Here is a 17,646-nt window from a genome sequence, read left to right as displayed (position 1 = left end):
TTTAAGAAACTACTTAAGTACCTATAAATATATTTTTTACGCGTCGGTATTTCTACGTGAATACCTACTTAGTTAGATATGGTGATTTGTAGGCATAGGTATATCCTACATAAGGAGGACTATATCAATCAATCAATAAAACTTTTATTGATAAAACAGAAGTATTTTACATGTCAGCACATTATTATTATTTTATAAATAGAACATTACTTACACAAAATATAGTCACATTTCACAGGAATAATTATATCAGGTACATTATTATTTTTGGTCAAATTATATAAACTATTTAGGTATTTACTGAGAATCTCAACTTTTGTGTATTTTGTATATCTGGTCAAATATTGGTCATATAATACCAAAGATATGTATTAGGTACTTGCCTCAAAGATGTTCATTCTTTTCTCAAAGAAGTTCTCAACTTCGTTAATAGGTACATTGACTCCGAACGACAGAGATATGCATAACATAAAATAAACTGGTATCTATGTCAGCTGGAGCGCAACCTATCCGACGCCGACTGGGCCCGCGCCTTCCGCGACCAAGTGGACGACGAGCACACCTTCAACGACTGGCGGCACTACGGCGCGCTGTTCGAGGGCGCTGACGACCACGGCACGGCGCAGATCGTCGTCATAGCTCCTGACGGTAGCGCCGTCGCTGCCACGAGCACCATTAACTACATGTGAGTTATATCATTAATGAGTGACAAATGCAAGACTAGAGGCACTATACGGCGCGCTGTTCGAGGGCGCCGATGACCACGGCACGGCGCAGATCGTCGTTATATTATAGGTTAGAGCGCCTGACGGCGGCGCTGTCGCTGCCACGAGCACTATTAACTCTTTCGACGCCGTGTCAAACACAAAAGCAGTCATCCAGACGCCACGTCAGCACGTCACCGAATCTATTAGTTATTCTGTGACCGAAGTATCAAAACTGAAATCACAGAATAACTAATAGTACTACTACTGCTGAAATTGAACTTTATGGTACTTTACTCTGTGGTCTATGACCGATTAATCGGTTTTTGGCGTTGAACCTACGGTGCGTATATATCGGTTATGAGTTAAATTATATGAGTGACACACACAAGACTAGAGGCACTACGGCGCGCTATTCGTGTTACGGCACTGCGCAGATCGTCATTAGAGTTAGAACGCCTTATAAGAGTAACTTTAAACTTACACATCAAAAAACTGGAGCCATTATATGGAGCCCTCTTCGAGGGAGGGACCTCTGCATGCCGTAGATCTTCATACAGAGTTAAAAAAAAGGAACATTTCGATAAAAAGATACACCACAAATACTCTTCTGAGTATGGCTGGCAGACAAGCAGACACAGAGTTGATCCCTTAAGTGTCCAAACAGACGAAAAATATCTAATAAAGCATTTCTCCTATACAGTTGGGGCAGCCAGCGCCGTTCAACAAGCCTCGGCATAATGCTGAACAACGAGATGGACGACTTCGCGATCCCAAACCTCGAGTCGGCGTACGGCATGCCGCCGTCGCCCGCCAACATGTTAGCGCCGGGTCTGCAGCCCCTGAGTTCCATGGTGCCCAGCGTCGTGCTCAACCAGCGAGGGGAAGTTGATCTGGTGTTGGGAGCCGCCGGCGGAACCAAGATCACGACCCAAGTTGCGATGGTAAGTGACTAACCATGCTAGCGCTGGGGCTACAGCCTCTGAGTTCCATAGTGCTCAGCATCGTGCTGACAACACACGTGAAACAGCGAGGGAGAGTTGATTTTGGTTGAGTTGAAATCTAGCTGGATTGCTAATAATCTGAGTAAAGAAATTTTGCTATGCCTGTACAATACCTATATCACGTAGTAAAATAATGGGAACTATAATATCTAATGATATCACTTTATCCTGTTTCAGACGGTGATAAACACCATCCTCGAGGGCAGCTCGCTCCCTGAAGTCATGAACCGGCCACGCCTCCATCATCAGCTCATGCCCATGGAAGTTGAACATGAACATGATTTCGATGCGGTAAATATCAAATTTATTCACCTTGTCCGACTAACAATACTATTAGGTAAAGGCATTTACAGACCTTGCAACTTGCAACAAATCATGTGATTTTAGATAATTGCCGGCTAAGTAGGTGCAACGATTTCAATCGCTCGATTAAAAGCCGTAATGAATCGCAAATCGTATGCATTTAGCTATCGGTTAGTGGTGTAGACCCTATCTGGAATCAGCACCTAAAGAATACCATACTGCTGATAGCCTCGGGTGCCAACCGCGTGCATAATCAATCTCCTCATTGTTGTGGGTGGCGCTATTTATAACATTTTAGCATTAAAAGTGACATTTTATTTATACTTAACTTCTAAACTTAAAATTGGACTCCCCTCTGGCACAGGCATAAGACACAAAAGTAAGATGCAAGGTACGTGGCGTTGTATGTACCTATCTTGATTAATTTACTAATCTATGCTGTCATGTAAATAGCATTCTTTATTGTATTTAATTGAAACTACTATACAATACAAAGGCATCCAAGCAAAACAACGTAGGTGTCTGTCTTACCTAAGATCGCAATCGACTCTATCTACGAGTATGTCAACGATCAAGGTGGCCGTCGCGACATTAATTCTTTTTTTTAACAAGTAGGCCTAGGTCGGGACCTTTTAAACAGACACGGTTCATGATTCATGCGTCCCCATTGCTATTGCTCTAACAATCTACATATGTAATATATGCCTCAGACGTCAGAATCAGGAAAGAGGGATTAGGTAGCTACGTTAGTTAATACAATTTGTATGACCTAGTAACCTAGTGACCTTAGCAACATAAATAATACCCCGTTTCGATTTGTAATAAAGGCGAAAAATGCTCATATTGTGTCATTGTACCCAGTACAGTGTATCAGTCCCACATAACAGTACAATGTACTGTCATGTGGGACTGATACAGTTGGTGTTGTCAGAGACGAGGTAAATAGTAAATATACTTTGTTGCACCACAAAAGAAAACAAATTCAAAAATAGATCTACAATTTAAATAAAAGTAGCAACATTCGGTCTTATCGCTGTAAGCGATCTCTTCCAGTAAACCTTAGGGTTGGATGTAGGAATAACGAGTATTACGTACTAGAACTTAATTTAAATTTTAATATAATATTGAGTGCATTCAATGGAGGGACCTACTCTCTTACTAATAGAGATGTTCTTTGTTTTTGAAGGACCTAAGCTCTTATAACAAGGTATTGAGATTTCATTACAGTAAAGTAATTATTTATTAGTGTGTGTTGCCAGTGATGACATATGGAACTGAAACGTGGCCGCTTACTGTGTGCCTCATAAGAAGGCTCAAAGTCACCCAAAGGGCAATGGAGAGGGCTATGATTGGGAGCCTCTCTGCATGATCGCATCAAAAATGAGGCCATCCGCAGCAGAACCAAAGTAACCGATGTAGCCCTCCGAATCGCTAAACTTAAGTGGCAGTGGGCGGGGCACATTGCACGTAGAACCGATGGTCATTGGGGCGGAAAGGTTTTCGAGTGGCGACCACGTACCGGAAGGCGCAGCGTGGGTAGACCCCCCACAAGGTTGACTGATGACCTGGTAAAGATCGCGGGAGTCCGCTGGATGCGGGTGGCGCAAGACCGGTCATTGTGGCACTTTTTGGGGGAGGCATAGGCCTCCTGGACATAGGTCCAGCAGTGGACGTCCTTTGGCTGATATGATGATGAACTGTTTATTTTTAGGCTACCCGAGGCACCCAACACAGTCTATTGGATATTAGCAGTCTTTACTTAACTCATCTCTAAAATTACCAATAGCACTACGTGTAAGTGGATAATAGTGTATCGGCATGTGTTACGTTACGACTATTGCGATAACCAACAATAAGGCATTGTTATAATATGAATAGGAAAATCGCATTGTAATTGCTGACTAACAATAAGTGATAAAATGTTCATGTTATGACACCTCTTTTCACCGAGGATAATTGCGCATGAGAATAAGAAGGTTATTACATGATCTTTATTTTTAGCATTAGAAGAAGGTAAGGTAAGCGATCTTGACGTGTCTTTTTATTAAAAATCACGTTTGAAAAATAAGTCACAGCAAATATGTTACAATTATAAATCATATACGATCTTTTACATTCTTTTGCTTTCATTAGTTATATAAACTAATTTTTAAAAACCGTTTTTCAATATTATTCAATAAAAAGACACGTCAAGATTGTTTGCCTTTTTTCTAATGCTAAAAAAACGAACTATATAATTTATCTTCTTTTTCATTCTGTAAACAATAATGATATAAGGAACTATATTATAATTTATTGAGAAAACCTTATTGCTTCTTCGCCCACACATGGAATACTGTTCTCATCTATGGGCAGGGGCACCCCAATACCAGCTTCTCCCTCTGGACCGCATCCAGCGAAGAGCGACTCGAATTGTCGACTGCCAGCGTACTTCGGAACGGCTTGACTCCTTGGCGCTGCGTAGAGATGTGGCCTCGCTCTGCATTTTCTATCGCGTGTATAACGGGGAGTGCTCCGAGGAATTGTTCGGATTAATCCCTGCAGCTTCTTTTCGCCATCGCCCTACGCGAAAACATTACCATCCTCATCACTTAGATGGTTGGCAGTCCTCAACTGTGCGTTTCTCTAGAAACTTCCTGCCTCGCACAGCTAAACTGTGGAATGAACTGTCGCCTGCGGTATTTCCGGACCGATATGACCTTCAAACCTTCAAGAAAAGAGCGTATTCCCATCTTAAAGGCCGGCAACGCACTTACAACCCCTCTGGTGTTGCGGGTGTCCATGGGCGGCGGTAATCGCTTTCCATCAGGTGATCCGTCTGCTCGTTTGCCTCCTATTTCATAAAAAAAAAAAAAAAAAAAAAAAAAATTGCTAACGTTACAATAATAATAATAAAATATAACCGTATTGATATCCTCTCAGGTGAGTACCTTAAATTATAGCGCTCTCTGAAAAGTGAGTAACGTTAGCGGCACCTAACTGTACGTCAAACTGTAAATCAAATCAACAGTACCAAGTACCAGTACCAGTATCAGTTAGTTTTAAATTACAACAGTACCAAGTTGCCAAGTTGCAAATCAACACGTAAGCGATTCAATGAGATAATAATACGTAGCTAGCCTAGATGATAAGTTAGTAAAAGCACTCCGCGACTGTACTTTCGACGATTATATGGCTGTAGTGATAGACGGGAATAACCTATATCTCCGAAAATGTTTATAAAATTCTGCACAAGAAACCGCGCAAATATATGTATCGTTTATATGGCTCTACATCCACACATAAGATTTTAACCTATATTTTCGCTCGCTTTGTTATATAACATTTGCTTGCCGGTGTGTACATACTTCTTAGTATCAGAGATTGAACGTACCTAATACTAAATTGTTTTTCGCAGGACATAATAAAAGCGCTCCGAGCGAAGAACCACTCAACGACGGAGCTTGGCCGGACCGCCGGCTTCGCAGCCATGGTGGGCGCCCAGCGGGACGGAGACGGCTACCTTGTACCCAACACGGACAAGCGGAGAGTTGGCAGCATCGACGGTTTCTAATACCTACCATAATTAATTCAACTAAACATAATAAAACTAGTGGTTCTGTGAGCTGTAGACCTCGCGAACCCCCATGGCTCACCACTTAAAATAATTCTTAAAAACTAAATCGACAAATCCATATTATTATCGAACAACATTTTTTACGAGAATCGGAGTCAGACAAACAGCTGGACAGGCATACAAAAGCATTTTTGTCTAAGCTGTAACAGAGCGCTTGCTTGCTCAAAAATAAACACCCATTCCTTTATAGATGAGATATCTCAACCAAAATGGTCGGTAGGTGTAACTGGTATAATGGCTTTCCTGTGTGGTGATGCCGGTGACATTGCGGCTAGAAAACTAGACGTGCCAATGTATGCAAGCGCGAAGTTTTTTTTTTATACTACGTCGGTGGCACACAAGCATACGGCCCGCCTGGTGTTAAGCTGATGCTGATGTCTTTCCACTTATTTCATTAAAAATATTTTTTTAATCCTTCTCTCCCTGTAAATTATATTACAAAATAATAAGATATTGTTATAAATAGCCTCTAAAATACTGAGTTGTATTATAGCTGGTAAACTTTTGTACTTACACGTACAGTAAAAAAAAACTACTACATACAAAAATGTACTCAGAACTGCTATTATGATAGTTCATAGCTAAAGGAATAATAAAACGTACCGTGGTGCATTATATTGTAGGGGAAATTTGGTTAGCTGAATTAGATGACGCTACGCGGCGTCATGAGCGTACATAATTATTTTCCGTCGTATTTTCACGGAAACGTACGAACGTGTGTTGCTATTTCAGTCAGTCTCGGTACAAAAAGTAGTTGACTGAAGAGCATGACAAATTTATACGAACGTTTCCAAGAAAATACGACGGAAAACAATTATGCACTACCTCTGTATTGTGGTATAGGCTATCCGTTTTCTAAGATCAAGTGCGCCATACCATTTACTATAGCGTGCTTGATCTTAGAAAAACGGACGGACTATACCTGTATAGGTAACTAGATTGTTAATTCTTAGAACTTGATGGCATAATAAACGCATATTATTCAGCTGTCTAAATATGTAAAGAACAATATTTTTGCACCACTTTGTCAGAGTCTTTTTATACTGTATACATTTATGAAGTTTATATCTATGCATGTTGTCTCATTATATTGTATTTTATATTTAATAATAGGTACTAACCATAATTTTCATAATGTTATTGTACATATGTTTGTACTCGTATTGCATACCTACCTGCACAGAATGGTTTGCCAAATAAGCCTCCATTTTATGAAGTGCATATTTTCGATGCATTTTACAAAATTAGTTGAATTGTATCTGGGTATAATTGTATCCTTTATGGATATGGGATCTCAAACATAGGTAGTTAAAGAGCAGCACAGATGCAGAATGCAGAAATAAGGGCTTTAATTATAATATTATTATCATGTTATCATGTTAATATTATTATCATATTATCATATATCAAAATATGCGTGCTTACGCAATGGTGGGGCCATTGACCACGGCCCACGCAATGGCCCCATATTTGAGGAAATTTATGTAATATTCGCTTTATATAATATTATTACTAAGGTTGGCTAATTATGCAAACTATATATTCACTTTGGTAGCCTAAAATTCTTGTTATAATAATGACGGGTGACTATAACGTAAGCCCTCGTTTCCACTGTAACCTTTTGTAAAGTCAGTCACCACTCAGTCACCGTCCTTAATATTATTAGCCAACTTACTTGGTTTATTTCCACAGATTTAGTGGTGACCGAATTTAGGGTAAGTAGTTTATCCTAACAAAAACTACCGCACGTAATAATAATCGATAAGGATTTCCACCTTTCCTTCGTTTTTCGCGGGAACCATGTGATGTGATGTTAATTTAGTTACCTGCCTATGTAACATGCTGTGATGTGATATTAATTGTTGCTTATAAAATAATAGTGAAATAATTTGTTTTGTTAATAAAAATAATTATGAATAAACCATAAAATTTTTGGATTTCCCCTAATCGGTATATAATTATATTAATTATAATTAATATGTGTAACCCTTTCTACTCCTTAAGGAGCCCACTGATTATCAGTCCGCCGGACGCATAGGTAAACCCCTACGTTTAATTTTTTTTCTTATTATTATAATATAACAGAAGCATATAAAAATTTGTATGAAATCTGTATTTCCTTCCATTTTTTTACCATAATCAAAAAGTCGAAAAAAGTCAAACGTAGGTGGTTAATATACATCCAATTATGTAAAAATATTTTCCGTAATGTCAATACCCAGAGAGGAAAATGGGGACTACGTTTGTTTGGAGAAACGGCCGTCCCCTTTCCTCTTAAGAACCAATAGACTCACGTAATCTACGTATTATATTCTTTGATCACTACAAAACTGGGCGAGAAAAACATATGAAGTGATTCCATTAGTTCCAAACATCCCTCTCCTCTAACAACGCATCCTCGCACATCTTTGGTGGAAACGCAGCCTAACACGAGGCTTTACTCGGGAGTCTTTACTCAGCTTTATTTGATCCAGTTACTTGCAAATGTCCGTAACCCACACCGTGTAATGGGGTTGGCCGGTCAAAATAATTAGTAGATGGCGCCTGCATAGCTTGCCCTGTTAATTATGGACGGTATAGAAAGGACGACAATCTCTTATGGTAGAACTATTGCAAAAGTGACCAGCTTTCAGCTGTAAATAATAGTTCCTAATCTCTCCGGTGGCGCTAGTTAGGCTCTGGGACATGAGTATAACATGAACCATATAAGGCAACAAATAACCCGACCAAATTACGTAGGTTGTTTTTGGTAGTATTTCGGTGTATGGTGGCGCCGCCTAATTACTGTGTTTTGATGGACACTTTTCATACATAGAGATTTAGCTCCTTTATATAGTCTCAATGCTGTCAATCCCTAGAATTGTGTCATATTTTTGTTTTTTTAATGCCCTAAAGCATAGAAAAAGGGGCAAGCTATGATGGCGCCATCTCTGCAAACCTTTGACAGATGCCAACCCCATTTTACTTGCTTTTAAAATTGCCCCGGCAACATGCACAAAGTGCAAGTATCCATAAATATTTTTTGATAATTCCTGAACGAAGCACAACGACCAAAGGCATGCGGTGACATTGACAGCTGTCAAATTTATCAAAATCGCGCGAAGTATTGTAGAATACCTTAAGCGGCGGTGGATGTTTTTCGATTAAAATCATTATTACACCTTCTTTTGTTCTATTTTTGTACTAAGTTCTTTCAAAATTAATCAATGATCATTGATATCTATAATAGACTTTAACTTTATTGTGCAACATTGTAGGAGTGATTAATACAATTGTTCAAAAATGAGTAACCAACTCTCGCAAGGATCCCTTGAGGTATTTATCGTAGAATTATGATTTTGCTACTAAATTCCTTAAGTTCAATAGTTTAACTATATATTTATTGTTTTTGTAGGTTATTATGAATGGCGGCCACTATGACAAACCAATAATGCAAGTGCTAGGTAGCAAGAAGATTCAAGGTAGTGGTGCGAACGAAAGGTTCCGGCTGCTGGTGTCGGACGGCAAGCACTCGCACAGCTTCGCCATGCTTGCGACGCAGCTTAACGACAAGCTGATCACTGGGGAACTGTCTGACTATTCCGTTGTGCAGATTGACCGGTTTGTCACGTCTTTGCTGAAGAATACGGGGAAAGGAGAAAAGTAAGCATCATTTGACCATCTAAACTTTTATGGACCACTTTTTTTAGTGTTCCGTACCCAAAGGGTAAAAATGGGACCCTATTACTAAGACTCCGCTGTCCGTCTGTCACCAGGCTGTATCTCATGAACCGTGGTAGCTAGACAGTTGAAACTTTCACAGATGATGTATTTCTGTTGCTGCTATAACAACAAATACTAAAAAGTACGGAACCCTCGGTGGGCGAGTCCGACTCGCACTTGGCCGGTTTTTTATCATATCTAGAGAACCAGAAGAGAGAGGAGAAGGTCCTTTGTCCACTTATCCAGGATTTCTCTCATCATGTGGCCTGTCCGGCGCCACTTTTGTTTTTTTTATTATTTGATTTGGCCTTGATTATGGACAATTTGAGTCTGTCTCTAAGTTTCATATAAAAATTTGCTTCTTTCCATATGTTTTTGACACACATTAAGTTTTTGGTGCTGCTTATTTGTAAGTCCCCAAGTTTCAAATACATAAGTCTATTGAAGTAGATATAAGTTTTTATTTATTTATTTAGAACACATACAAGTCCTATATGATATGCATTTCAAAAGTTACTTTTGCATGTGAAACCCTATACATAATAAATTCTATTCTTCATCCTTAATTTATTTGTAGCTGGTACTTTACAATGCCATTAGTTTGGTTCTGCAACTTTTGCTGTTTAAATTTCAGAAGAGTCATGATCATCCTAGACTTGACTATACTGACCCCAGGGTCAGAAGTAGGCAAGAAGCTTGGCAACCCTCAGACCTGGACGGAAGACAGTGCAGCATCTGCCCCACAGCCGACTATGCAGCCTGTCCCACGGCCAGCACCTGCCCCGGCTCCCATGGCTGTATCTAAGCCAATGGCGGCACCGTCTATGGATTCCAGCATGCTGTCTTCACAGATGACACATCCTATTTCAAGTCTCAGCCCTTATCAGAACAAGTAAATATCATCAACATATAATTATATGAAAGTATAGGGGAAGTGTTTATTTCCATGAATTATGTATACAGTACATTATTTGCAAAATACAATAGGGTTATTTTGGGGTAAAAAATACAATATCATCCATCACCATCTGTTTCAAGTTATAAAAATAAACATATACATTAGCATCAATGCTAATAAACATGTAGGTTAGCATTAATGCTAATAAACATATATGTTAGTATCAATGCTATAAACAATCAATTTTTGCCTGAGCTACACTACTGATACTGGTACGTCTGGTACAGTCTCAATGTATTGTAGTTTTCCAATTCTCAAGTAAGTAATCAATAGTTATTTATTACAACTTTACAACATAATACTTACTTTATTATTGGCCTCATATAAGTCATATATTAAGATTATTAAGTCATAATATTAGAAATAGGGGGTCACTATCAAATTGACCTTATCGTTAAACAACCATTTCAGCTAGATGACATAAAATTTAAATACACAGTCAGCATATAGTCAATTCAGCTGCGACTGCATGGAAGTAATTCTACTCAGTCAGCAAAAAGACAGCTTAGCTGGATGGCTAAGAATTAGAATGAATAAGTAGCCAAACGTCTGAAAATATAAATAGTCCATATGATTTGAATATCTAATGAGCCGAAAGTGAAATTAGTTAATTGACATAAACACAGAACGTGTTAATAGCAAAACGTCATCAAATAAAAACATAAATAAAATGCGTTTATTAGTCTTGAGAACTCGAGAACCGCTGGACCGATTTAGCTAATTTTGGCATTGAAATGTTTGTATTAGACCACAGAAGGTTTAGACAGTGTAAAACACGGAAAGATGGTATTTTGCCAAAGAGGCATTTAGCATTCATGTCTATATAGTTACAAAGACATAACACAATCCAGACATTTCAGCTATATTGTCCTTTAGCGATAAGGTAAATTTGATAGTGATCCGAAATAGGTAACATATGTTAAAAGTGTGGTCCAAGTTAGGGCAGATTATTATTGTATGTCTCACACATGACTATTGTTATTCTAACATATAGGTATTATAAATTCCTTTTATTTTAGATGGGTGATCAAAGCGCGCGTGATGAGCAAGTCTCCTATCCGCACATGGAGCAACGCTAAAGGTGAAGGCAAACTCTTCAGCATGGACCTGTGCGACGAGAGTGGCGAGATCCGCGCCACCGCCTTCCGAAATGAGGTTGACCGGTTCTACGACATGCTGCAGGTAAGGTCACCATACAAGTAGATATTATATAAAATACTTTTGCCCGCGACTTCGTCCGATTGTTCCCCGATAATTCAATTTAGGCATAGCTTAATTGCTTGACATCAATTATCAGGCAACTCATTAAATCTCTTAATTTTACCCAAAACTCTCTTTAGGGATGATTTCCGACATAAAAACTATCCTATATCCTTCCCCGGGACTCAAACTATCTCTATGCCAAATTTCAACTAAATCAGTTCAACAGTTTAAGTGTGAAGAGGTAACACACAGACAGACAGACTTTCGCATTTATAATATTAGTATGAATAAATATGTAGGTTTAGGGTCCCTTTTTATAGTTTTTTGTAAATAAATGGTGGACCGAGCAAAAAATGTTCTAAAGTAATCTACATAAAATTTTCTTCAAAAAAGATTTATTACACACAATACCGTTTTCATAGTTTTATTTCATGAGTACTTATCGCGGTAACCGAAGACAATATACTTAGTACACTCTTTCCCTAGGATCAATATTTCAGAATTTATTAAAGTAAAGAGAGTTACTTATAATTTGTTCTAAGGTCGTTTTTTTTAGTTTTTCGTAAATAACTCGTAAACACACACACACACACACACCCACACCAAAACCCACAGCAAAAAATAGTCTCGTACGTAAATAATCTGTATAAAATTTCCTACAAAATACATATACAAGATCTCCCAAAAATGACACGTCAAACTGACACGGGAGGTATAGGACACCCTAAGAGAATCCAAATCAGCTTAACATGACCTTAGTAAAAGTTGCACGGTTTTCGAATTATTATAACCGATTTAAGTTCGTGGCCTAAAATAGATTTAAAAGAGTAAGAGCATAAAGCTAGATTTGGAATATGACCAGGACTAAAGCGGAGGCGATTCACTCTTGTCAATCAATAGATACTAATTATAATATAACAATTGTTTCAGGTCGACAAAGTATACTACATAAGTCGATGCCAGCTGAAGACTGCCAACAAGCAATTCACGAGTCTGAAGAACGACTATGAGATGTCATTCTCCTCTGACACAGTCATCTCCGAGTGCATGGAGGACGCGTCTTCGGTGCCAACCATCAAATACGACTTTGTACCCATCAATGAGATTGGAAACAAGAATACAGATTCCTTACTCGGTAAGTGAATATAAACAAGGTTTACATACACCAGCCTAAAGAACGACAACAAGATGAAGTTCACAGCCGTCACTCATCTTCAAATGCATGGAGAACGCCTACTCGGTGCCAGAAATCAAATACGACTTCGTCCGTGGTTAGTGCTCAAACGATACATTTAGCTAAATATTGTTAGACAATTTGCAACTTTGCATTGCAAGAATGATTAGTTGATGCTGGTGCGTATTATTGCTCGTTTTCATGTAGTAATGTTTGATTTCCAAGCCTAGTTTTTTAGGGTGCGCACTAGATGTTACGAAAGCGACTTCCATCTGTCCTTTTTTTTCAAGAAGGGAATAAGGGAAGGGTAATAAAGAGTTGAAACGCTGTTAGCCAAACAAAACAGTGGTATAGTTAAAAATAATTAAGGCGTCCGAATATTATAAATATTTCTAAAGTAAAATTTAAACACCTAAAAAAACTGTGACAATAAAATTAAGTTACGAAATCCATAATATATCATGTATTGTAATGTTGTAGACGTGATCGGCGTATGCCGCGCTGCCTCGGATGTTCAAGAACTCACCGCTAGAAGCACAGGCAAGCTTCTCAAGAAAAGAGAAGTCACCCTCGTTGATTCTACCGGTGGCGCAGTAAGTACAACACTTCAAACTATAATAAAATCAATAAATATTAGATTAACAAATTACAAAAAAGCACTTTTATGGTCCAGTCTTTGTGCATATGGTTTACATAGGGTGCTTGAATATAAATCGGCTCTGTCTGACTGGTTACCTGTATTCTATGGTTTATCTTTTGAGCTTGTATAAATTCGTCTATTCTATTTAAATTTACTGGAAACACCTGCCAGTAGGGTCCTATTGCAGCGCCATCTGCGTTATCACAGGGGCGCCGCTAGATATACTGCTCGTCCCTCTCCAATTAATATAGTTAGAAAAGGACCGTTATTTTAGACGGGGCGTTCCTGTGCTAAGCCTACTGATGCTACACTATTTTCCTAACTAAAAAAAAACTAATTTATCTTCTGTTGTCAGGTAGCACTGACATTGTGGGGCGGCGAAGCAGAGAGCTTTGATGGCAGCTCTAACCCTGTTGTGTCTGCTAAGGTAAAACAATAGGGTATTCTCCTACTAGTCAAATCAGTGTGTTTTTAAAAACTGTCAAAATGATTTGCCAGTATGTATCCAGTATGGAAACTATAAGAAAACTGCTATAGTGACGTCACGGCCAAATCACCTACTTTTCTTAGTTCTGTCAGATTTATTAAATTGTAACTGTGTCAAAATATATGCTAGCTGTGTTTTTCTAATAATTTTCTGGTACTTTATTTCGTGCGTGGTGTGAAATAATTTATTTTAAATACAGGAATCATCCTTATTACTTTTCACCACGCTTATTCGTTAATAATGTTATTTCATGCGTCTGTCTACACTACACTTTCTATATACTTACTATACTCTTTGACTGACTAACAAGTCTAACAACTGAAGTCTGAAATTCTGAATCACTTTTTTCACATTTGTAAGTATAAGTAGTTTGAGGTCGCTCACACTGCTGAAGTCAATTGTTAGATGCCTACCAATTGCTAGCAATTCCAAATAATTAAAACAAAATATTTATGTCGTAAAACGTTACAGGGGGCTCGCTTAGCGGAATTCAATGGCAGCAAATCCCTATCTTGCCTAGCAAGCACCATGATCCGGCTGAACCCAGATTTGCCGGAGGCGCATAAGCTGCGCGGCTGGTACGACAACGGCGGCGCTAACATGGACATCGTCAACATCTCTGCCAGGTGTGGACCTTATAAGTTATAACATTAGCACCAAATCCCATCAAGTCAGGACATGATGAACTCTTCAAATATTATAGACACAATTACTTCGGTATTTTTAAAGTAAATTCCTCCGTATTAGATGGATACATTCTAATTGACCTTTGGCCTATTCTCGTTTAGATGGCGTTATTTCCGACATAAAAACTATCCTATGTCCTTCCCCGGGGCTCAAACTATCATTATGCCAAATTTCAACTAAATTGGTTCTGTGGTTTAAGCGTGAAGAGGTTTAGAGGTGGCTACAAAATTTACTATGACAGTACTCCTCTATTCTATATATCCTCTTTGACACCATAAAATGATAGCTCTTTACAATTTTTATTTCTCAAGACTGCTATTTTTGTGTTAAAAGTTATTAACATTCAAACCCTAATCTCCCACTGTGTTCAACCTCGGCCGGTTTTTATCCATCGCATTCAGGGCTAGTGCTTGTAAATGATACACATGGTTTTATCTCAGATCCGGCGCTTACGGAGGTGGTAGCGGCGAATGGATCACGTTCTCTGAAGCCGAAGCGAAGCAGCTGGGCTCTGGCGATAAGGGTGACTACTACAGGTATGATTCAAGCATAATCAGACGACGGAGAAATGTAATCAGGTGGTTCAAAGCTCATGTCTTAGTGATTTATTAGTGTACAATAATGTAGCTGCGAGTTTAACAGCGGAAATAGATGGAGTTATTCGACATGATGCGCTTCGTGGTATCTGAAATCTAAATTGTCAAAAGTTGCGTTTGACAACCTACTTAACGCATGATGTACGCGCTGTCTACTGTATCTCAGCTGTATGATGATAAATCGTAAATGTCATTGTCTCGTCTCTTACAGCCTTCTCGGCGTCCTGACGTTCACATTCGCGGACAACGCCGTGTACAAGGCATGTCCTCAGGAACAGTGCAACAAGAAGCTGGTGGACCAAGAAAATGGACTGTTCAGATGCGAAAAGTGCAACAGAGAATATCCCAACTACAAGTACCGGCTGCTTTTGGGGGTAAGTTGCATTTCGATTACGACGAAGCATGACTGGGCCGATTTGTAGTATTTTCATTTCTATTTAGCGAATAGTACAGTCGCAAATAAAGCCTCTATTATCAAGGCGTTAAAGTGCATATTCTTGAGCAACTTGGACGCTCTGATATATCTGATGGCAACTAGTATTGTCCCTATATGACTATCTAATATTGTCCATAGTTGAAGTTCCGAAAGGTTACATGACCTAAACATAACATAGAGTGCGTTTGATATTGAGAGAGACTAGAAATCAAAATAAAGGCACAAGGAGATTGCCGTAAAAATAAAGATGTCAAAATAGAAAGCAGTTGATATTTGGCTCAATAAATTTGTTTTCTGGGTTTGTCGGATAATAATAATTTGTACCTCGAAAATTCAAAATGTTATTTCGGAAGTGTTACACTAAACGCAACGACTTGACAGGCCAACGTATCCGACCCGACCGGCGACCAGCGCATCACGGCCTTCAACGAAGCGGCGGAAGCCATGATAGGCAAGAGCGCCGCCGACGTCGGACGCATGTCCGAGTACGACAAGGCCGGCTACTCGGCCGTGTTTGAGGACATCAAGTTTAGAACCTTCGTGTTCAAGTTCAGGACTAAGATGGAGACTTATAGCGTAAGTACACTACCGTAAAATGTGCCTACTTTGCTCCAGAATGTGCTCCAAAATAAGTTTTATTATTATTATTATTTTGTGACATGTTGATATATATGCCGATTTAAAGTCATCACTAGTAACACTAATAACACGTAAATGAAGTTGTGATATAGTTTAAATGTGAATGAAGTTGTGATATTAGTTTAAAAGTACATATATATAAAAATGTTGGAACACACTCAGTAAGTAACTGAGGAGCAACGTAGGCACAGATTACGGTACATTATATTAATGACTCTGTGACATGTAGACCTTACGAACCGCCAAAATTTCCAAAAACTGAAATGACAAATAAAACCATTTTCTCAAACCTGCTCACCTGTTTTACCCATGCTTGGCCATTTTTTTATGCCGAATAGTTAAGCCTGCATCGGTAGCCAGCGCGAACGGCTCTAAATAACGTGTCTCGTTACCTGTAGAACGAAACATATCGACTACTTTTAACTTATAATGCCCCGTTTTAATTATAGGTAGATACAGTAGAATCCGGTTATAACGACGCCCAGGGGACCGTTTAGTAAGTCAGTCAGTTCGTTTAGTACGTCTCCCGTCCGTAATATCAGCGGTCTCATGGGCGTCTTTATAACAGGATTCTACTGTATTTGAATTGTCTCACGACTGTTTTGTTGTAAAACATACTTGACCAATCTACATTACCTCCACAGGACGAAGCCCGCCTCAAGACCACGGTGATGAACGCCGCGCCCGTGGACTACAAGGACGCCAACGCCAGACTCATCAAAAGCATTAAGGCCGTTACGGGCGTCGAAGTTTAGGGCTCATTAGTTTTGGCTAGTTTTAAAACTAATTTTAATGGTATTATAATTACTTTTTGATCGACAAGACCTTGGCCAACTTAAGTTCTGTATTGTGTTGATGTGTTAACATTTTTTTTATTTTTTTGATACGATGTAAAATATAGTTTCAAAAAAATATACAACTATATACATACTATTAAATTAACATGTTATTCTAAAAGATGTACGATTCTTATTTCTTGAGAAAATGTTCATAAATATATTTTGTACCATGTATGGACTCATTTTGTGTTGTTTGGCAAATTTATGTTGAACGAAAAGTATAAACTGTTGCAAATACTTAGGGCCAGTTGCACCAACCACAATTAACAGACTGATTAACGTCAAGCAGCAGAGAATTATGAAACTTTCCATACAATAAAATTTAGCGAACGGTAAAACGGCGACAGACGGTTTGGTGCAACCGACCCTTAATGATACTTATTTAGTAAGTCGAGGAATCCTACTTATCAAGTTGTAATTGAAATACATTGAAATTTATAATAGAATGTTATATCCCAATGAAACTCAAATGATCGTCATAATGTTACTGATTCATTTTGTTTTAATGTGTGTAACATGAAAGACTGTGGTATTAAATAATGTTACAAGTGTTTTTAAACCAATGCTGGCATTGTTACCGTAATAAAATTATGCGATTCCAATCTTACATTTCCACTAAGTGTACCTAATTAAACTATTTTGATAATTAATTTTGTTT

General features: G+C 38.6%; 2 protein-coding genes across 5 annotated transcripts in view; both read left to right on the top strand.

Annotated features, from left to right (window-relative positions):
• Positions 1–7,556, top strand: part of LOC134746039 (glutathione hydrolase 1 proenzyme-like) — a 30,482-nt gene extending 22,926 nt beyond the window's left edge. For all 3 annotated transcript variants that reach the window (XM_063680254.1, XM_063680255.1, XM_063680252.1), the window contains exons 7-10: positions 495–685; positions 1,408–1,648; positions 1,886–1,999; positions 5,409–7,556. In XM_063680254.1, coding sequence (XP_063536324.1) covers positions 495–685; positions 1,408–1,648; positions 1,886–1,999; positions 5,409–5,564 — 702 coding nt within the window. In that variant the 3' untranslated portion in view covers positions 5,565–7,556. The remainder of the gene's footprint in view (positions 1–494; positions 686–1,407; positions 1,649–1,885; positions 2,000–5,408) is intronic.
• Positions 7,557–8,713: 1,157 nt separating this feature from the next.
• LOC134746018 (replication protein A 70 kDa DNA-binding subunit) lies at positions 8,714–17,638 on the top strand. Of its 2 annotated transcripts, XM_063680186.1 has the most exons (13): positions 8,714–8,942; positions 9,022–9,269; positions 9,964–10,221; positions 11,307–11,469; positions 12,421–12,625; positions 13,145–13,257; positions 13,660–13,731; positions 14,263–14,417; positions 14,919–15,014; positions 15,286–15,448; positions 15,892–16,086; positions 16,794–16,944; positions 17,473–17,638. In XM_063680186.1, exons 1-12 carry the CDS (start codon positions 8,910–8,912, stop codon positions 16,902–16,904), a joined length of 1,812 nt encoding a protein of 603 aa, XP_063536256.1. In that variant the 5' UTR covers positions 8,714–8,909; the 3' UTR covers positions 16,905–16,944; positions 17,473–17,638. The 2 variants fall into 2 exon arrangements, with proteins under 2 accessions (XP_063536256.1, XP_063536255.1); XM_063680185.1 differs by having other exon boundaries at positions 16,794–17,638.
• Positions 17,639–17,646: the final 8 nt, after the last annotated feature.

The sequence above is a fragment of the Cydia strobilella genome, chromosome 12, assembly GCF_947568885.1.
Source record: "Cydia strobilella chromosome 12, ilCydStro3.1, whole genome shotgun sequence".
NCBI classification, from domain to species: Eukaryota; Metazoa; Arthropoda; class Insecta; order Lepidoptera; family Tortricidae; genus Cydia; species Cydia strobilella.
Note: the sequence above shows the minus strand (reverse complement) of the source record. Positions and strands in the feature narration are given on the sequence as shown.

Bases quoted from the DNA above. Each gene is read 5' to 3' on its own strand.
- LOC134746018 (XM_063680186.1), top strand. From the start codon at position 8,910: ATGAGTAACCAACTCTCGCAAGGATCCCTTGAG. The intron at 13,732-14,262 runs GTAAAACAATAG...AAAACGTTACAG, and splicing joins ACCCTGTTGTGTCTGCTAAG to GGGGCTCGCTTAGCGGAATT. The intron at 15,449-15,891 runs GTAAGTTGCATT...ACGACTTGACAG, and splicing joins AGTACCGGCTGCTTTTGGGG to GCCAACGTATCCGACCCGAC.